Source organism: Hypanus sabinus, chromosome 6 (assembly GCF_030144855.1).
Source record: "Hypanus sabinus isolate sHypSab1 chromosome 6, sHypSab1.hap1, whole genome shotgun sequence".
NCBI lineage: Eukaryota > Metazoa > Chordata > Chondrichthyes > Myliobatiformes > Dasyatidae > Hypanus > Hypanus sabinus.
In genome coordinates, this window is record NC_082711.1 from 136,353,672 (window position 1) to 136,375,974 (window position 22,303).

Below are 22,303 nucleotides of genomic sequence, written 5' to 3' on the forward strand. Positions count from 1 at the left end.
TTCTGCAACGTCTTTACTTTCTTATAAGGTTAAAGTCCACTACTCTCTGCAGCTTCATTGTTCCAGCTTATTCGAATTGCTGTACCAGACCACAATGTAACCATTCAGAACACTTTCAACAGTTTATCTTGTTAGGAATGTACCACAGCTCTGAGGGGCCGAAGGGTGCGGGGTAGCCCCCTCCTTTGTGAGAATTGCAAGATCACTATTGAGTCAGTTCGGGAGACTCAGGAAATGAGAGAAAGACATGCAGAATCCACGAAGAGTTGGAATGTGTCCTGGCCTCCGAAAGGCGGACCCATTGATACCGGCTATTGTCTCTTGGAGACGGACTTGTGTATTGAATCCTGTACGATGCATCGAAGCCCCCAGGCAATGAACCGAGGGGGAGGTTGGTGGAGGGATTGCATCATCCCAACCTGATTGACATCTGAGACCCTGTGAGTCAGGATAAAAGAGGGTCTGTGGGAACAGCCCCTCAGACACACCAGAAGAAACGCTAGCGATCCCGTAATAGCGGAAGCCGGTGGGAAGGCCATGTGCGTCCGTTTCCATTTGCCCCGGAATCAGTGGGCCTTTACCACGGAAGAATGGTTTTTAGCTAACAACGGGGAAATCAACTCCCAACGACTCTCGAGGGATTAATCTCTTAAAAGAAATGGGCAAGTTTTAACCCGTCTTTCTCTCCAACCAAAAAAGCTGCAGCTTGAATGAACTAAAGTGACTTTTATATTTCCATCGGACAATACATTATCCCCTTGACAATGATAGAGCTTTTTCTTATTGATTATTATTATACCTGCGCTTTTAGATTTAGTATTGACGACGTATATCATCTGTATGTTTGCATTGATATTTTTGTGTATTTTTATCAATAAATACTGTTAAAAATAGTACCATCAGACTTCAACGGACCTCTCTATCTTTGCTGGTAAATGACCCAGTTACGGGGTACGTAACAATCTGTATAAGTTTGTTAGAATGTTTGGTTGAGGGTAGCCATGGGAACACACGTGGGCCCCAGCTCTGCCTACCTCTTCATTGGCTACGTAGAACAGTCCATGTTTGAAGCGTTCCCCAACTCTTCCTCCACTACATTGAAGACTGCATTGGTGCTGCTTCATGCACCTATGCTAAGCTGATCGATTTTATCAACTTCCACCCCCACACTTAAATTCCACCTCTGACACCTCCCACCCCTTTTTTGATCTCTGGGTCTCCATCTCTGGCATCTCCCCCCTTCCTTCGCATTCTTGAAGAAGAGTCTTGGCATTAAACATTGACTATCTATTCATTTCCATAGACACTGCCTGACTTGCTGAGTTCCTCCAACATTTAGTGTGTTGTTTTGGATTTCCAGCATCTGCGTACTTTTTCGCAGCATCTGCGTACCCTGGTGTATGTATCTTAGCTGTCCAAAGGTTCCAGGGTTGAGTGAATAAACAATCAGATGGCATCTACTGTGAATTTGATATGCTGGCAGGCAAATTGGAGTGGATCCAAGTTACTTCTCAGTCAGGAGCTGATATGTTTCATTGCCGGCCTCTCAAAGCACTTCATCACAGTGGATATAAGTGCTACTGGACAATAATCATAGAGGCAGGTTACCACGTTCTTCTTAGGCACCAGTGTAGGTGAAGTTTGCTTGAAGCAGGTAGGTATCTCTGACTGCCAAAGCGAGAGGTTAAAGATCTGAGTGAACACTCCAGCCAGTTGATGAGAACAGGTCTTTAGTACTTGGCGAGTTACTCTGCCTGGGTTGTATGCTTTTTGGGGGTTCATCTTCCTGAAGAATGCTCACACTTCAGAGGCTTCAGAGTCTGAAATCTTAGGATCATCAAAGGTTGTGGGAGTTTGTGACGGATCCTTCATGTTTTAACTGTCAAAGCAAGCTTAGAAGGCATTGAGCTCATTTAGAAGTGAAGTCCTATTGTCACCTATGTCACTTGATTTTACTTTATAAGTGGTGAGAGCATTCAAGGCCTGCCACAACTGTGGAGCATCCCTTGTTGATTTAAGTTTAGTCCAGAATTTCCACTAAGTATGCCTGCAGAAAAGGAATCTCAGTGTTGGATGTGGTGATGTGTGTGCACTCTGATAACAAATTTAACTTTGAACTTTGAGGTGGCTTTACAGAGATCATACCTTGACCTCTTGTAACCTCCTTGGCCACCAGACTGAAATGCCTCTGATCTGACCCTCAGAGGATTGCGGAACTCATGGTTCATCCAAGGCTTCCAGTTGGGGAAGACTCTGAATAATTCTGTGGGGCAAACTCATCTACAACTGTTTTAATAGTGTTTGTAACAACCGTGGTGTTTTCATTCAGATCCACAGATGAATCCTTGAACACAGTCCAGTCTACCGATTCAATAAAATCTGGTAGTTGCTCCTCTGCATCGCGCAACCACCTCTTTGTTGCGCTAATCTCGGAAACTTTGTTCTTTAGCCTCTGCCTGTATGCAGGTAGGGGAAGGACAGCCAAGTGACCGGATTTCTTGGAATGTGGTCTGGGCATGGAATGGTAGGCATTTGTTATCTTAGGGAAACAGTGGTGTAGAGTGTTGGGTCCTCTGGTGATACAGGTTATATACGGATGGTACAGGGCAGGGATTTCTTCAAACAAATTGAAGTCCCTAACTATGACTTGAAATGTGCTGGGACAGACTGTTTCTTGTTTGGAGATGGCATCGTGCAGTCTCTCAAACACTTGACTATAGTAGGCCTCTGGTGGTATGAGAACTCCGGTGAGGATGACGGATGAACTCCCTGGATAAACAGAACTGATGGTGTTGGATCGTTAGCTGTTAAAGGCTGGGGGGAGCATGAGTTTGACAAAACCACCACATCGGAACACCAATGGGAGTGTATGGTAAAACACACGCCTCCTCCTTTTGGCGTTTCTGAACCGGCAGTTTGGTCCATCCTGTGAATCGAGAAACCTTTGGGGCTGATCAGCATATCTAGTGTGCACAGAATGTTGGCGTTGAGAACATTTCCCAAAAGCAGGCTGCCAGTGATGCTGCTGCAATAGGTTTATCAATACACCTGTATTTTTTTTTACATGACAATAAATTTGACTTTGAAGCACAGCCTTTGTGGCAGGATTTGTTATTGGCCCATTTAGGGATGAATAATGAGCGGGGAAACAATGGCCCATTGAGTTCAATGAAAATGGGGCCGGGAATCCTACAGCAGCGATGGTGCAGAGTGAATAGGTGCTGGGTCTGACTGAGAACAGCGATGGTGCAGAGTGAATAGGTGCTGGGTCTGACTGAGAACTCAGTGATGGTGCAGACTGAATAGGTGCTGGGTCTGACTGAGAACTCAGTGATGGTGCAGAGTGAATAGGTGCTGGGTCTGACTGAGAACTCAGCGATGGTGCAGAGAGAATAGGTGCTGGGTGTGACTGACAACTCAGCGATGGTGCAGAGTGAATAGGTGCTGGGTGTGACTGAGAACTCAGCGATGGTGCAGAGTGAATAGGTGCTGGGTCTGACTGAGAACTCAGCGATGGTGCAGAGTGAATAGGTGCTGGGTCTGACTGAGAACTCAGCGATGGTGCAGAGAGAATAGTTGCTGGGTGTGACTGAGAACTCAGCGATGGTGCAGAGTGAACAGGTGCTGTGTCTGACTGATTACAGCAATGGTGCAGAGTGAATAGGTGCTGGGTCTGACTGAGAACAGCGATGGTGCAGAGTGAATAGGTGCTGGGTCTGACTGAGAACTCAGCAATGGTGCAGAGTGAATTGGTGCTGGGTGTGACTGAGAACTCAGCGATGGTGCAGAGTGAATAGGTGCTGGGTCTGACTGAGAACTCAGCGATGGTGCAGAGTGAATAGGTGCTGGGTCTGACTGAGAACAGTGATGGTGCAGAGTGAATAGGTGCTGGGTCTGACTGAGAACTCAGCGATGGTGCAGAGTGAATAGGTGCTGGGTCTGACTGAGAACTCAGCGATGGTGCAGAGTGAATAGGTGTTGGGTCTGACTGAGAACTCAGCGATGGTGCAGAGTGAATAGGTGCTGGGTCTGACTGAGAACTCAGCAATGGTGCAGAGTGAACAGGTGCTGTGTGTGACTGAGAACTCAGCGATGGTGCAGAGTGAATAGGTGCTGGGTCTGACTGAGAACTCAGCGATGGTGCAGAGTGAATACATGCTGGGTCTGACTGAGAACAGCGATGGTGCAGAGTGAATAGGTGCTGGGTCTGACTGAGAACTCAGCGATGGTGCAGAGTGAATAGGTGCTGGGTCTGACTGAGAACTCAGTGATGGTGCAGAGTGAATAGGTGCTGGGTCTGACTGAGAACTCAGCGATGGTGCAGAGTGAATAGGTGCTGGGTCTGACTGAGAACTCAGCGATGGTGCAGAGTGAATAGGTGTTGGGTCTGACTGATTACAGCAATGGTGCAGAGTGAATAGGTGCTGGGTGTGACTGAGAACTCAGCGATGGTGCAGAGTGAATAGGTGCTGGGTCTGACTGAGAACTCTGCGATGGTGCAGAGTGAATTGGTGCTGGGTGTGACTGAGAACTCAGCGATGGTGCAGAGTGAATAGGTGCTGGGTCTGACTGAGAACTCAGCGATGGTGCAGAGTGAATACGTGCTGGGTCTGACTGAGAACAGCGATGGTGCAGAGTGAATAGGTGCTGGGTCTGACTGAGAACTCAGCGATGGTGCAGAGTGAATAGGTGCTGGGTCTGAGTGAGAACTCAGTGATGGTGCAGAGTGAATAGGTGCTGGGTCTGACTGAGAACTCAGCGATGGTGCAGAGTGAATAGGTGCAGGGTCTGACTGAGAACACAGCGATGGTGCAGAGTGAATAGGTGCTGGGTCTGACTGATTACAGCAATGGTGCAGAGTGAATACGTGCTGGGTCTGACTGAGAACAGCGATGGTGCAGAGTGAATAGGTGCTGGGTCTGACTGAGAACTCAGCGATGGTGCAGAGTGAATAGGTGCTGGGTCTGACTGAGAACTCAGTGATGGTGCAGAGTGAATAGGTGCTGGGTCTGACTGAGAACAGCAATGGTGCAGAGTGAATAGGGGTTGGGTCTGACTGAGAACTCAGCATTGGTGCAGTTTCTGTTCCTTTCTTAGTTCAGACTCTGAGAGTTACTGTAATGTCCTCTTGCTTTCTCTTTCAGCTGTGGAAGAAGTACGGCGATGTGGTGAGTTTAGAGTTTGGATGGACAAACCTGGTGGTGTTGAGTGGCTACAAGGCCCTGAAAGAGGCTCTGGTGAAGAAATCGGAAGACTTTGCGGACCGGCCCAACTTTCGAATCTATGAAAAGTTCTTTGAGCAGCACGGGGAAGGTGAGTGTGAGGCTGGGTGAAAGACTATTCTGGGTACCAGGTGGGAGGGATTGGGAACTGTTGAACTTTCAATGTTCTTTGTGAATGAGTAATGAGCCCAAAACCTCACCAACATTTTGGGGGAATGTCACTGTGCCCAGGGAAATGCAGCCAGTGGCTCTCGAGGGGATCAGCAGCTGTGTCCTCAGGATGATGAAAAATTATTGAAATGGCAATTGGTCCCGGAATATTGTCTCCCTTTCTCTCTGGACACACCAGTCACCAGATACAGTGAGTTCAGTACCGCTGCGGGTACTGCGGTCTCTGGATTTCCAGCTGAATTTCCCCTGGATGCACTGGCTCCAGTCTCCCAGGATACACCAGATACTGTGGCCCAGAGGGGCTGAGAGCTGGGGGATCTTGAACAAGTGCTGCCTGTGTGCACTTGATTTTCTGGTGATGATATATTACAATAGATTATGGTGGGTCTTTTGCATGCTAACCCAGATAGCTCAAAATATTGCACTGATTCTTTAGGATCTGGGTAAATAATCTAATTGTAAATTAAAATGAACCAGTTCTAGAAGTCAATGAACAGAGAAAGATGCCCTTCAATTGTTCAATAGTTCCATTTAATATCAGAGAAATGTATACCATATACATCATGAAATTCTTGTTCTTCACAGATATCTATAAAAGCAGAGGAGTTCCCCAAAGAATAAATGACAGTAAAACTGCTGGAACCCCAGAGAACCCCACTAGTCCCCCCTCCCACACACCAGTAGCAGCAAAGCAACAATGCTCCCCCACCCCCACTTACTTCAGCAAAAAAAAACATCAGCAACCTCCACCCACCAAGCAAACAATAGCAAACCCCCTATAAAGACCATGATCTGTAGTGCAGCAAAAACTCTAGGTGTGTCCTCACCAGTACCCTGTACAGTTGCAGCATACTCTCCCTGCTCTTAAATTCAATCCCTCCAGCAATGCAGCCCAACATCCCATTTGCCTTCCTGACAGCCTGCTGCACCTGCAAACCAACCTTTTGTGATTCATGCACAAGCACTCCCAAGTCCTCTCCACAGCAGCATGCTGCAATTTTTTACTATTTAAATAATAATCTGCTCTTTCATTTTTTCTTCCAAAATGGCTGACCTTGCATTTACCAACTTTGTACTCCATCTGCTTCACCCTTGCCCACTCATTTAACCTATCTATATCTCTCTGCACACTCTCCGTATCTTCTGCAGAATATGCTTCACCTCTCATTTTAGTAACATAAGCACCACATTTGGTACCCTCTTCAAGATTGTTCATGTACATCATGAAAAGTCATGGACCCAGCATTGACCACTGCAGCACACCACTCACCACTGATTGCCAACCAGTGTATCACCCATGGATCCCAACTCTCTGCTTTCTATTAGTTAACCAATCCTCTATCCATGCTGATGCATCACCCCCAATATTATGCGTCCTTATCTTATGGATAAGTCTTTTCTGTGGCACCTTATCAAATACCTTCTGAAAATCCAAGTAAATAATGTCCACCTGTTCCCCTCTATCCACTGCGCTCATTATATCCTCAAAGAACTCCAGTAAGTTTGTCAAACAGAACCTGTCTTTGCTGAATCCATGCTGTGTCTGCCTAATGGATCATTTCTCCCCAGTTGCCTTGGTATTTCTTTTTTAATGATAGTTTTAATGAGAGCATGCAATTTGTCGAGTATAGGGCCCCTAACTGCTGTTCAGTTGTTCCTAATATTCCATTTTCTCCCATGATACTTCAGTCTGTGGCACTGGCATAGAGTTGGCTCGTCCACAGGGCCCTGAACCCTTGAAATCTCGAAGGTGCACATGTCTTCTAAGCCGCGTCCTTGGGATTTCAGAAGCCATCCGGTTGTGAGCCCCCAGTAGAGGGTCTCACCAACACAAAGAACCAAATTCTGAGGATAAATCCAGGTCAGGGTCTCCGACAGAACCCCATCAAACCTGAAAAGGAAAAAGAGAGAGGCCTCAAAGGTCGAAATTAAGCTGTTTCTGCACATGAACTCGAAGGAGTCGTGGTTAAGCACCATTGTAGCTCCGCCCTTTCTTATATCCTCAGCCCACCATCTCCATGGTGACCATCAATGTCCCAGTTCTTAGTCTGTAGCCTCTATCTTGCTATTTCAAGTGCTCATTTAGATACTTGTTGAAGGACTGTTTGAAAATGAAGATGAATAAATGACATTCCTGCTACACCCATCCAGGTATCGTGCTTGCAAAGTACGGAGACTGGTGGAAGCAGCAAAGGAAATTTTCACTCTTGACCCTGAAGAACTTTGGGCTCGGAAAGAAGTCCCTTGAATTGAGAATTGTGGAAGAGGCTGAATTTTTAATTCAAGGTTTTGAAAGTGAACAAGGTGGGTGATCCTGAGGAAGCAGCAGCTGTTCTTCGGTCCTCTGCTACTGTTGGTGTCTGGCACCTTGGTAAACCCTGTGTGTCACAGAAGGACAACAGGGCAGGGGCAAGCACCTGCAGTTCGGGTAATTGGTTTATTATTGTCACACTCAGATGATGGTGTGAGTGTGGAATGATCTGCTAGCAGAAGTGAAAAATGTAGTTTCTTTTTTTTGGTAATTTATCTTTTTATTGAAGTTCATCATCAAACAAGTATTTGTATAAGATGTATTTCAGATATTGTACATATATATCATATAATCATATATGTCACAAATCTCCACAAAGTATTTATCTGAGGGAGACACTTGTAGAAAAGAGCGAAAAGAAAAAAACAAGCAAAAGGAAAAAACTATGTACAAGTAGGGAGTGATCTTTTTTTTTTAACAACATATTCATTGATTTGTGAGAATAAAATCAGGCCTATGAGGCATTATGTAGTTAAACCATTTTCCCCAGTATGAATCAAATTGTTCCAGTTTATGATTAACAGATGCTGTTATCTTCTCCATTTTGTAAATGTCCATTGTAATTTCCATCCATGTATTTAAAGTTGGGCTCTCCTGTGATAACCATTTCCTAGTAAGAGTCTTTTTACCAGCCACCAACAGTACATTCATTAAATATTTATCTCTTTACAACCATTCTTGAGGTATATATCCAAAATATATGGTCTTGCTCTCTAAGGGTATTTCACATTTAAAGATGTCTTGCAGGGCATTGTGTATCCCCCTCCAATAGATTTTGATAATAGGGCAGTCCCAAAAATATGATAAAGATTTGCATTTTGATTTCCACAATTTCTCCAACAAACAGGGAGGTTATTATCAAAATGGGTTTTCTGAGAGGGTGTAATAAAATATCAAGTTTTTCCATCCAAACTCCCTCCATTTCTGTGATCTAGTACACTTCCATTGATACCTCCATATTATTGTCCATTCTTTCTCAGATATAATTATCCCTCCTTTCTTCTCCCAGTTTGTTTTAATGTATGAAGTTGAATGTGTTTTAAGATTTGACAACCCCTTATACATGCTTGAAATGATTCTACTACTGTTATCTGAATTATATGCTTTTCTAAATAGCTCTATCAAGCATGTACTTGCCTTGGTTACATTTTTAGGCATCTTATTAACATATTGTCGCATCTATAAATACCGATAAAAATATTGTTTTCTACTAGGTGTTTCTCTTTAAGCATTTCAAAACTGAACAGTGTTCCTTCTTTCATTATGTTGCAAAGAACTGCTATTCCTTTAGCTGTCCAGTCCTTAAATCTAGCATCCAATTTATTTGGTGTAAAATCCGAGTCAGATGCACACCATTTAAGAATTGCAATGTCTCCCTCTAGATTATAGACAATAGCCAATAGACAGTAGGTGCAGGAGTAGGCCATTCTGCCCTTCTAGCCATTCACTGTCATCACAGCTGATCATACACAATCAGTACCCTATTCCTGCCCTCTCCCCATATCCCTTGACCCCGCTATCTATAAGAGCTCTATCTAACTCTCTCTTGAAAGCATCCAGAGACTTGGCCTCCACTGCCTTCTGGGGCAGAGCATTCCACATATCCACCACTCTCTGGGTGAAAAAGTTTTTCCACATCTCAGCTCTAAAAGGCCTACCCCTTATTCTTAAACTGTGGCCTCTAGTTCTGGACTCACCCATCAGCAGGAACATGCTTCCTGCCTCCAGCGTGTCCAATGCCTTAATAAACTTATATGTTTTAATCAGATCCGCTCTCATCCTTCTAAATTCCAGTGTATACAAGTCCAGTCGCTCCAATCTTTCAACATATGACAGTCCAGCCATTCCGGGAATTAACCTTGTGAACCTATGCTGCACTTCCTCAATAGCAAGAATGTCCTTCCTCAAATTTGGAGACCAAAACTGCACGCAATATATTATATTAATTTCTTTTATAGTAGATTATATTCTTTTCTAGTAGTTTTCCTTATTTTAAGAGTCAATTTCACCCATGGGTTATCAATAGTATTTATGTACCTTTGCAGGTTGTTATCAGCCAAAATTGCTTGTATGGGGATGGGAAGTACCCACTCCTCAAAGTTTTTCCATTGAGCATCATATGATGGGTTGCACCAACATATCACAGCTCTCAACTGTGCTGCAAAATAATAATCTCTGAGAGAAGGTAGACCCCATCCCCCCTTTTCCTTTACTAATTGCAAAGTTTTGAGATGAACTCTAGGCCTTTTACCTTGCTAAATATACCTTGCTAACATCTTGTTCCATTCATTGAATTGATATTGATTAATTTCTATTGGTAGGGTCTGAAAGAGATATAACAGTCTGGGCAGTATATTCATATTAATAGACTCAATCCTTGAACTGAGACTGAAAAAAGGAATCAGGTTCCATCTTGCCATATCTTCCTTAAGGATCCCTAATTCTATGAATTGTGTTTTCTGCTATCTTTTTTTTCAGTTTCCACACCAGTATTTTCATAGATTTTGATCCACTTTCATATTGTCTCTTTCAGAAACATTAAATTTTTCCTGAGTTCTTGTGTAGCCAAACTATTAATTTCATTCCTATTTTTTAAAATTTCCCCTAAAGTATCCTGTGCCAAATTCAATTTGTGTTTTTTCTCTAGTTCCTTCAGCCTATTTTGTAATTCCTCTAATGTTTTATTCCTTATTTTTTTCTTATATGAAGATATCACTATAATTTTCCCTCTTAAGACAGCCTTCAGAGTGTCCCATAAAATGGGGGGTGAAACCTCTCCATTATCATTAAGTTCTAAGTAGAGACCAATTTCTTTTTTAATTTGTTCCTTAAAGTACGGATCATTGAGTAGACTTGAATTCAGTTTCCAAATAGTATTCTTTAGTTGTAGGTCAAAATCAACAGATAAATATATAGGTGCATGGTCACTTACATCTATTGTCCCAATTCCACAGGTGTTTATTTTGTCTTTTCCAAATGTTATGAAATAGTCTATTCTTGTATATACCGAATGTGGAGCAGAATAATGAGTGTAAACCCTTCTGTCGGGGAAAAGGTCCCTCCAACATCATCAAAAAGTGTATTAATTTTCTTATGTAAAGATTTTGTTTCATAGATTTTTCTATTCAAAGAGTCTGTTTGGTTGTAATTGTAAATTTAAGTCTCTCCCACATATCAGGAGACCTTCTGTTTCCACTACCATAATATCAGTAATTTTCTGAAAGAGACCAATATCACTTCCCGGGGGTGCGTATATATTCAATAGAGTAACTGAATTTCCGTCTATATTCCCCCTTACCAGAATATATCTGCCCTCTTTATCTCCCATTTAAATTTTCAAAATTTAGTTTATGTGAGATAAGAATAGCAACCCCTCTCCTATGTCCTGATTCATATGTGGAGAAAAACAAATTAGTGAAGCCCATTCTCTTTAGTTTTCTCTGCTCATTATCACTGAAACGAGCTTCCTGTAAATATACTACATGGGCTTGTTCTTTTTTTTAATTTTGGATAAAATTCTATTATGTTTGATTAAGTACCCATGGACATTAAAAGAAATGAATTTTACTTTGTCCTTAGCCACCTGTATTTATCCGTCAATGTATCATTGAAATTAGCGAAATAAAACTACTCCCTGAACAAATAAGAACCAAGAAACGCAAATAATGGCAAAAATGGCAACGAACTTGTGATTCCAAGGCTGAGGTCTCTAGTAGATGACCCTGCGCTGAGTTAGAGGAAATGTCTAGCCGTGGGGGATATCCCCTCCTACTTGTGAGTTGAGTGCCCCCATTGCAGTATTCATAAAAGTCAGTGAACAAATCCATTACACAGAAAAGATTTCCCTGTGTACTCCTCCTATACACGCACGCGCGCGCGTGCACACACACACACACACACACACACACATATATTACATACATAAACATATATATATATATATATATATTCTCATTTTGGTGGGGAAAAAGGAGTAAGCGGGCGAATAAAGAATAACAACTAAGTAATATAAAATCCACATTATAATTAGTATTTCTCGAGATAGGTATATCACCATCTACGTTTGTTTCCGTTTAGCTTCTCAACGTTTTTAAAGTTAGCCAAACCTTATGGCTCTTCTGGAGGGGGTGAGGGCTGTCTTTGGAAAACCCCCGGTCTCTTTCTGATATACTTCTCTCGGCCTCCTCCCGTCTCCTGCCATCTCGATTTTCGTACTATTTCCCAAGCGGAACGGGACAGACAATAGACAATAGGTGCAGAAGTAGACCATTTGGCCCCTCGATTCTGCACCACCATTCTGAGATCATGGCTGATCATTCACTATCAATACCCAGTCCCTGCCTTGTCCCCATATCCCTTGATTCCCCTATCCATCAGATATCTATCTAGCTCCTTCTTGAAAGCATCCAGAGAATTGGCCTCCACCGTCTTCCGAGGCAGAGCATTCCATACCTCCACAACTCTCTGGGAGAAGGAGTTTTTCCTCAACTCTGTTTTAAATAACTGACCTCTTATTCTCAATCCATGCCCTCTGGTACTGGACTCTCCCAACATCTGGAACATATTTCCTGCCTCAATCCTATCAAATCCTTTAATTATCTTAAACAATTCAATCAGATCCCCTCTCAATCTCCTCAATTCCAGCGTGTACAAGCCCAATCTCTCCAATCTCACTGCGTAAGACAGCCCTGCCATCCCAGGAATCAACCTAGTGAATCTATGCTGCACTTCCTCAATTGCCAGAATGTCCTTCCTTAAACCTGGAGACCAAAACTGTACACAATATTCCAGGTGTGGTCTCACCAGGGCCCTGTACAAATGCAAAAGGACATCCTTGCTCTTGTACTCAATTCCCCATGTAATAAAGGCCAACATTCCATTTGCCCTCTTCACTGCCTGTTGCACTTGCTCATTCACCTTCATTGACTGATGAACTAGGACTCCTAGGTCTCTTTGCATTTCTCCCTTACCTAACTCTACACCGTTCAGACAATACTCTGCCCTCTTGTTCCTGCTTCCAAAGTGGATAACTTCACATTTATTCACATTGAATGACATCTGCCAAGTATCTGCCCACTCACCCAGCCTATCCAAGTCTCCCTGTATTCTCCTAACGTCCTCTTCGCATGTCACACTGCCGCCCAGTTTAGTATCATCAGCAAACTTGCTGATATAGTTTTCAATGCCCTCATCTAAATCGTTGACATAAATCGTAAAGAGCTGTGGTCCCAATACAGAGCCCTGTGGTACCCCACTAGTCACCTCCAGCCAGTCCGAGAAACACCCATTCACTGCTACCCTTTGCTTTCTATCTGCCAACCAGTTTTCTATCCATGTTGAAACCCTGCCCCCAATGCCATGAGCTCTGATTTTACTCACCAATCTACTATGTGGCACCTTATCAAATGCCTTCTGAAAATCTAGGTACACTACATCCACTGGCTTACCCTCGTCTAACATCCTTGTTACACCCTCAAAAAACTCCAACAGATTAGTCAAGCATGATTTGCCCTTGGTAAATCCATGCTGGCTCGGCCTAATCCTATTACTGCCATCAAGATGTGCCACTATTTCGTCCTTAATAATGGACTCAAGCATCTTCCCCACGACTGACGTTAGGCTAACAGGGCGATAGTTCTCCGTTTTCTCCTTCCCTCCCTTCTGGAAAAGTGGGATAACATTAGCCACTCTCCAATCTTCAGGAACTGATTCTGAATCTAAGGAACATTGGAAAATGATCACCAATGCATCCGCAATTTCCTGAGCAACCTCTTTTAGAACCCTCGGATGCAGACCATCTGGACCCGGGAATTTATTAGCCTTCAGTCCTATCAGTCTACTCATCACAGTTTCTTTCCTAATGTCAATCTGTTTCATATTGCTTTTTTAGTTAAGATCTGCTGTTCCTTAAAACTTGCCCAATCATCTGTATTCCCACTCATCTTAGCCCTGGCATACTTCTTTTTCTTTAATGCTATACAATCTCTGACTTCCTTTGTCAACCACTGTGGCCCCTTCCCCCTCTTTGAATCCTTCCTTCTCATTGGAATGAACTGCTTTTGCATCTTTTGTATTATCCCCAAGAATATCTGCCACTGCTGATCTACTGTCTTTCCTGCCAGGGCATCCGCCCATTTAACTTTGGCCAGCTCTTCCCTCATGGCTCCGTAGTCTCCTTTATTTAATTGCAACACTGACACCTCTGATCTGCCCTTATCCCTCTCAAATTGTAGATAAAAACTTATCATGTTATGATCACTACTTCCTAATGGCTCCTTTATTTCAAGATCACTTATCAATTCCTGTTCATTACACATCACCAAGTCCAAAATAGCCTCGTTCCTGGTTGGCTCAAGCACAAGCTGTTCCAAAAATACATCCCTTAGACACTCCACAAACTCCCTATCCTGGGGTTCTCCTGCATGTTGAAATCTCCCATAACGACTGCATTACCTTTAGCACATGCCAATGTTAACTCCCTAATCAACTTGTACCCAATATCCACGCTACTGTTTGGGGGCCTGTACACAACACCCATTAGGGTCTTTTTACCCTTACTGTTCCTCAGCTCAATCCACACAGACTCTACTTCCCCTGTTCCTAAGTCACCCCTTGCTAAGGACTGAATCTCATTCCTCACCAACAGGGCCACCCCACCCCCTCTTCCCATATTTCTGTCTCTACGATAGCACGTATACCCTGGTACACTCAATTCCCAGGCCTGATCCCCTTGCAGCCAGAACTTCCATCCGGCTAATTGCGCCTTGAATTTTGATGACCTTCTCAAGATCACCCAAACCTTCTACACATTTAACCCCATGCTCCTTCTGACCAACCCTCTGTACATGTAACTTTTCCAACACATGTTCTGTCTCACCTTTCTCCTTTACACAATTAATATTTGGGAAACGTGTATTCCCCACCTGTCCCTTATCCTTCATCATATCATCTTCTCTCGTATTCTGGATCCCTGCCCCCTGCACATCTAGTTTAAACCCCCCCGAGCAGCACTGGCATACACTCCTGCAAGAATGTTAGTACCCCTCCAGTTCAGATGTAGACCGTCCCTTCGAAACAGATCCCAACGTCCCTGGAACAAAGACCAATTATCCAAAAACCTGAATCCTTCCTTCCTGCACCATGCTCTCAGCCTCGTATTAATGTGCATAATCATTCTATTCTTTGCCTCACTCACACGTGGCACAGGTAGCAATCCCGAGATTGTCACCCTGGAGGTCCTGACTTTCAGCTTCACTCCTAACTCCCTGAACTCTCTAAGCAGGACCCCCTCACTCACCTTACCTACATCGTTGGTCCCTACATGGACCACTACATCTGGGTTCATGCCCTCGTTCTCAAGAATAGCCTGCACCCGATCTGAGATGTCCCGGATCCTGGCACCAGGGAGGCAACATACCATCTGAGACTCCCGATCTGCCCCACAAAATCTCCTATCTGCCCCCCTGACTATAGAATCCCCTAAAACTATCGCTCTCTTCTCTTCCCTCCTCCCCTTCCTAGTTGAGGGTTCAACCTCTGTGCCAGAGGCAGGACCACTACAACTCATTCCTGGTAGGTCATCCCCATCAACAGTATCCAGTATGGTATACTGATTGTTAATGGGAATGGCCGCAGGCCATTAATTCCGCTGCCAGGCTTTCCCTCGGTTTGATCACGCTGACAGGCAATCCTCTGGACTTCATGTCTGGAGTCACCTCTTCCACTGTCTGGTACAGTTGGATCCCATCTTGATAAAACACTCAAAGTTTAGCAGGGTACGGAGTTTGAAATCTAATCCTTTCTTGTTTTAGTATTTGCTTGACTTCAGAGTATTCTTTACGTTTCTGCAGGTCCACGGGGTGGGGATAATCTAGGTTGAAATATATTAATTTATCATCTAAAAACACCCTCTTCTTTCCCCAGGCCGTTCGTAGAATATCCGCCTTTGTACTGTATCAAAGGAATTTAATTTTTATTGAGCGTGGCTTATCTGCTCTATCTCGGGTAGGCTTCAGGATGAGTGCACGATGCGCGCTCTCAATTTCCAGCTCCATAGTCGAGGGAAGCTCCAGCATGTCCCGCAGCAACTTTCCAAGAAACTCCGTCATAGACAAGCCCTCTGCTCCTTTGGGAACGTTGCATATTCTGATATTTTTCCATCGTGATCTTCCCTCCAGGTCAAGCAGTTTGCCTTCTTGTTGATGTAATATTTTTATCGTCTTACTTAGTATCCATTCCAAGTTTTGAACGCAATCTTCCACCTTCTCAATTCGAATCTCTGCCACTGCTAATTTTTGATTGATGTTGGTGAGTTCTGACTTAATATCATGTAGCTGCTGTTGTATATCTTTCTGGAACATCTTTATCTCTTTCAAAATTTCAATCATATTTGCTGCTTCGCCTGAACGAGGCCCAGCGTCCCCTCACTAGCACGCGGTCGGGTAGGAGAGCCACTCGCTGCTCTCCTCTCGGCCGCAGGCTCCACAGTGTCGCTTTTTTATTTCCGTTCTTTTTCCTCATTCTTGCCCCTCTTATCAGTTGATATATTTTTGAAAAATATTATATTTGATCAGTTAACGGGGCTTAATACATGTTTTTCCGGAGGAGCTAGTGACTTAAGTTGCCATTCTTAATGATGACGTCACCAGAAAACCGAAAGAAGTAGTTTCAATTGCAACTTTTAAGAGACATTTGCACAGATCAATTGATGAGAGGGGTGTGGAGGGCAGAGGTCTGATGCAGGTAGATGGACTAGACAGAAGGCCAGGTTTCTATGGGTTAGATGGGCTGAATGCCCTGTTTGGGTGTTGTAGTTCTCTATGGGATGTACGAAGATACAGTCTAATACTTTGCTTTCTTGCATCCATCCATACAGACCATTTCATCACACCAAGGGAAAATACAGCAATGCAGAATGTAGTGTTACTGTGTCAGAGAGTGCAGTGCAGGTAGGCAATAAGGTAGATTGTGAGATGAAGAAATCATCCGATGATACGAGAGGCCCGTTCAATAGACACACAACAGTGAGATAGAGGCTGTCCTGGAGTCCGGAGGTATGTACCTTCAGGCTGTTAGATCTGCCCAGTGGGAGGGGAGACAAGAGGGAATGTTGCCTTCTCCACTGTCCTCTACATGGGCATTTCAAAGGGATTGACCATTTCAGCTCAAATCATCTCCAGTTTCCTAATGTTTTTGCCAATGGAAAGAGGGGCTTTGGAATCAGAGCTATCACCCAGGGTGGAGGATGTGTTAATGTTTAATCTGTCCCTTTAAGGTGTAACAGGCCCTCCTGTAGAGGAATGAAGCTCTGTCAGCTGCTTCTGTTGGTGTTCAGAAGCAACTGGCAACTATTTCTATTGATGTTGCCCTTCCATCAAAGTGAAGTAGCTCCAAATTGCTTCATAGGAGAGTACCCAGATCAAAAGCACCAAATTAGTCAACAGAGGAACATTACGCAATGTGAGCAAACACTGGATCAAAGGTTTCCAGAGGTTCAGAGCTGGAAATGACCTGGGTGAATGGACACACAGAGAGGGAACTGAATATCCCTCCCTTATAGTTGATTTCAATGTTGGGTTTTACTCATAAGGCATCCCCTTAACTCTTGATTCTCCTGTAGCCCAAGTGAATATAGAACTGAGGCAGTGGAAGGTGCAGCTTATGTTGTAATAAGGAAAATGGCAGAAGGCTCTGGAGATTGGGCAGAAGAACAGTTCCCAGTGAGTTATAGTGCAGGAGAAAGTGGCAGAGATTGCAAAAGTTGAAAGAGGCTGAAAGAACTAATTTCTTATCATTTATTCAGGTCTCCCTTTTGATCCACATTTCCATTTAACTTATGCGACCTCGAATATCATCTGCTCAATTGTCTTTGGTGAACGCTTTGAATACAGTGATAAGAAGTTCCGTAGACTTTTGCACATACTTGAAGAAAGCTTTGTGTTGGATGGTGGATTTTGGGGTCAGGTAAGGACTGTTCATTCAATAATTCACAAACACTTGTGGACAGTGTAGGCTTCTGCCTTATTAGTCAGCCTTAAATTTCCATCAGTCTGTAGTGGTGCAGAGAAAAGAATGGAGTCATTAATGCAGGTGGACAACCTGCAGCTGAGCCCACCAGTTCTGATACAAACAGAAGAAGCAAGTTATCTGAAACTGTTGTCTTTGATGTTGGTTCCAGAAGGTAGGAACAGGACTGGATGGAAGTTGAGGTGATATTCCTTAAGCTGATGTATCAGTGTTGGAGGCCACAGACAGATTGTTCAGAATGGAAGACTAAACTTATGATTTTTCTCTCTCTGACACCACTAACACTGTCTGATATGCTGGATATTTCCTATTTGTACATGTTCCTCCCTCTGTCTCTCTCCATCTCTCCATCCTTGATAATCAGTTGGCTTTGATGACAGTCAATAAAACCATCAGTTGACAAGTTCACCTTATTTCTTTTGCCCAATTAATCCACCTGTACATACATCATTTCTGCAATCTGCAATTTTAAACCAAAGTTTTCTCTCTTTCACAACTCTAAGTTCCAGACAAAGTCTACCTTTCTGAAAGTACCCCGGCCTGCTGAATGTTTCCAGCATTATCTGTTTTTATTTCGGATGTCTAGCGTCTGGAGGTTTTACTTTGAGTTTTCCAAAGTTCTGAAGACAGATATCTTGTGAAATATTAGCAAGTGGTGGAAATAGAGCAGAAGTCAGGAAAGGATACCTTAAAGGAAAGACATCAGGGTTAGAATTGGGTTTCTGAGTAAAGAGACTCGGTCCTTGTACTTGTGCTGCTCACAGCTGAGGGGAATGAAGAAATGCATTACTGTGTCCTGAAGGTGTTGGGGTGGGAAGGATGGTGATAACACAAATTATCTGGGGTGAGCTGTCCTCAGGTTCAGCTTTCAGAAGATACCTGCACTACAAGCAGGGGGGCGAGCTTCCAAACTGGCACCCATCAAAAGAGGAGAATAGTTTGCTTGGCACACATAGAACAGTTTGGCAAAGGAACAGATCCACACTGCCCACCCACCTCCCCCAGCAGTACATTCCAGGCTCCCTCCACTCTTTGTAAACTAAACATATCCTGCACATCTTTAAACTTTTCCTCCTCTCAGCTTAGATACAGGCCCTTCAACATCTTTACCCTAGGAAAACATACTCATAATCTCATATCTGCTCATAATTTTATAAACTTCAGTCAGTTCTCCTCTCAGCCTCTGATGCTCCAGTGAAAGCAGTCCAGGTATAATCCAGTCCAGATCGTGGGGTGTCTGCCCCAGATAAAGAAAGTACTGCTACCACTAACGTGATAGTTACTGTTGTAGGCCTCTTGCCCTTAATTACTTGATCGACCGCTCAAGAAACATCCAAAACTAGCTGATATGTTGAAGCCCAAACATATGTGAGATCAGAGTGTGAGAAATGTGTCACCGTCTGTGGAATTATTGTGACAACCCTGTGAATCTTAATGATATTCAGACAATCAATATTTATTCTGAATAAAGAAATTCAGTAAATCATTTAAAATTTGACCTTTATAATTCTAATGAGGCAATGAGTTACTTGTGTTAATGTGCAAATTTGTAAGGAGGTAGCAGATATTTGTAGTATGCACAGTGTTGTGATTGTGGGAGATTTTAGTTTTCCACACATAGACTGGGAAGCCCATACTGGGAAAGGGCTGGAATGTTTGGAGTTTGTAAATTGTGTGCAGGATAGTTTTTTGCAGCAATGCATAGAGATACCAACTAGAGAATGTGCAATGTTTTGATCTCCTGTTAGGGAATGAGATATGTCAGGTGACGGAGGTACGTGTTGTGCAGCACTTCGGGTCCAGTGATAAGTTTCAATACAATTATGGAAAAGGATAGGACTGGACCCAGAGTTGAGATTTTTGATTAGAGAGAGGCTAACTTTGAGGAGATGCAAAAGGATTTAGAAGGAGTGGATTGGGACAATTTGTTTTATGGGAAGGATGTAATAGAGAAATGGAGGTCACTTAAAGGTGAAATTTTGAGGGTACAGAATTTTTATGTTCCTGTTAGGTTGAAAGGAAAGGTTAAAAGTTTGAGAGAGCCATGGTTTTCAAGGGATATTGGAACTTGTTTCAGAAAAAGAGAGAGATCTACAATAAATATAGGCAGCATGGAGCAGATGAGGTGCTTGAGGAATATAAAGAATGTAAGAAGAATCTTAAGAAAGAAATTAGAAAAGCTAAAAGAAGATGTGGGGTAGCTTTGGCAAGTAAGGTGAAAATAAATCCAAAGGGTTTTTACAGTTATATTAATAGCAAAAGGATAGTGAGGGATAAAATTGGTCCCTTAGAGAATCAGAGTGGACAGCTATGTGTGGAGCCAAGAGAGATGGGGGAGATTTTGAACAATTTCTTTTCTTTGGTATTCACTGAGGAGAAGGATATTGAATTGTGTAAAGTAAGGGAAATAAGTAGGGAAGTTATGAAAACTATGACGATTAAAGAGGAGGAAGTACTGGCGCTTTTAAGGAATATAAAAGTGGATAAATCTCTGGGTCGTGACAGGATATTCCCCAGGACCTTGAGGGAAGTTAGTGTAGAAATAGCAGAGGCTCTGACAGAAATATTTCAAATGCCATTAGAAACAGGAATGGTGCCAGGGGATTGGTGTATTGGTCACGTTGTTCCATTGTTTAAAAAGGGTTCTAAGAGTAAACCTAGCAATTATAGGCCTGCAAGTTTGATGTCTGTGGTGGGTAAAGTAATGGAAAGTATTCTTAGAGATGGTATATATAATTCTCTGGATAGACAGGGTCTGATTAGGAACAGTCAACATGGATTTGTGTGTGGAAGGTCATGTTTTGACAAATCTTATTGAATTTTTTGAAGAGGTTACTAGGAAAGTTGATGAGGGTAAAGCAGTGGATGTTGTCTATATGGACTTCAGTTAGGCCCTTGACAAGGTTCCGCATTGAAGGTTAGTTAGGAAGGTTCAATCTTTAGGTGTTAATATTGAAGTAGTAAAATGGATTCAACAGTGGCTAGATGGGAGATGCCAGAGAGTAGTGGTGGATAACTGTTTGTCAGGTTGGAGGCCGGTGATTAGTGGTGTGCCTCAAGGATCTGTCATATACATTAATGATCTGGATGATGGGGTGGTAAATTGGATTAGTAAGTCTGCAGATGATACGAAGATAGGTGGCGTTATGGATAATGAAGTAGGCTTTCAAAGCTTACGGAGAGATTTAGGCCAGTTAGAAGAGTGGGCTGAAAGATGGCAGATGATGTTTAATGCTGATAAGTGTGAGGTGGTAGGAATAATCAAAATAGGACATACATGGTAAATGGTAGGGCATTGAGGAATGCAGTCGAACAGAGTGATCTTGGAATAATGGTGCATAGTTCCCTGAAGGTGGAATCTAATGTGGATAGGGTGGTGAAGAAAGCTTTTGGTATGCTGGCCTTTATAAATCAGAGCATTGAGAATATGAGCTGGAATGTAATGTTAAAATTGTACAAGGTATTGGTGAGGCTAAATTTGGAGTATTGTGTAGAGTTCTGGTCACTGAATTATAGGAAAGGTGTCAACAAAATAGAGAGAGTACAGAGAAGATTTACTAGAATGTTACCTGGGTTTCAGCACCCAAGTTACAGAGAAAGGTTGGACAAGTTAGGTCTTTATTTTTTGGAATGTAGAAGGTTGAGGGGGGACTTGATAGAGGTATTTAAAATTATGAGGGGGATAGGTAGAGTTGACGTGGATGGGCTTTTTCCATTGAGAGTAGGGGAGATTCAAACAAGAGGACATGAGTTGAGAGTTGAGGGGCAAAAGTTTAGGGGTAACATGAAGGGGAACTTCCTTACTCAGAGAGTGGTAGCTGTGTGGAACGAGCTTCCAGTAGAAGTGGCAGAGGCAAGTTCGGTATTGTCATTTAAAGTAAAAATGGATAGTTATATGGACAGGAAAGGAATGGAGGGTCATGGGCTGAGTGCAGGTCAGTGGGACTAGGTGGGACTAGGTGACAGTAAGCATTCGACATGGACTAGAAGGGCCGAGATGGGCTGTTTCCGTGCTGTAATTGTTATATGGTAATAAATTCATCCATGTTAGCTAATTAATGTATTTTTAAAAAGCCATAAAACTTGGTAGCTGAAAGGAACATGTTGCAATTCACTATTAGATTGATGATTGTAGTTAATATTTAGATGGTTGGCAATGAAATGGATGTCCGTTAGTAAAGCCTCTGGGTTAGTTTTTTTTGTGAAGATGGCTGTCAGTTGTAGGAAATTTCAGATCAGTCTCATCACTGAAAAGATCGAAGTGTGGTGAGGTAGGCAGCTGGAGGAGGGAAGAGTAGGAATATGCACAGAGGCTGGGAGGTGAGAAGTGGAAGTGACAGATGATTGAATCTGATGGGAAAGTCAAGTGAGGGAGGAGAGAAGAGGAGAGGACCCAAGATATGGGTAGTTGGACTGGTTGGAGGAAGGGAAAGAAACTGTATGAAGGGAGTTACCTCCACTTCCTATTCCTCCATCTGCGTACACCAACCCAAACCCACATCCCTCACCTAAATCCACCTCACATTTGCCTGCTCTTGCTCCACACCATCCGTTCATCTCTTTTACTAGCCTT

The 22,303-nt window shown here is 43.1% G+C and overlaps 1 protein-coding gene across 1 annotated transcript in view; it reads left to right on the forward strand.

Moving 5' to 3' along the window:
* Positions 1–22,303, forward strand: part of LOC132395869 (cytochrome P450 2J2-like) — a 50,413-nt gene that overhangs the window by 15,206 nt on the left and 12,904 nt on the right. The window contains exons 2-4 of the mRNA XM_059972990.1: positions 5,145–5,313; positions 7,545–7,697; positions 17,507–17,667. Coding sequence (XP_059828973.1) covers positions 5,145–5,313; positions 7,545–7,697; positions 17,507–17,667 — 483 coding nt within the window. The remainder of the gene's footprint in view (positions 1–5,144; positions 5,314–7,544; positions 7,698–17,506; positions 17,668–22,303) is intronic.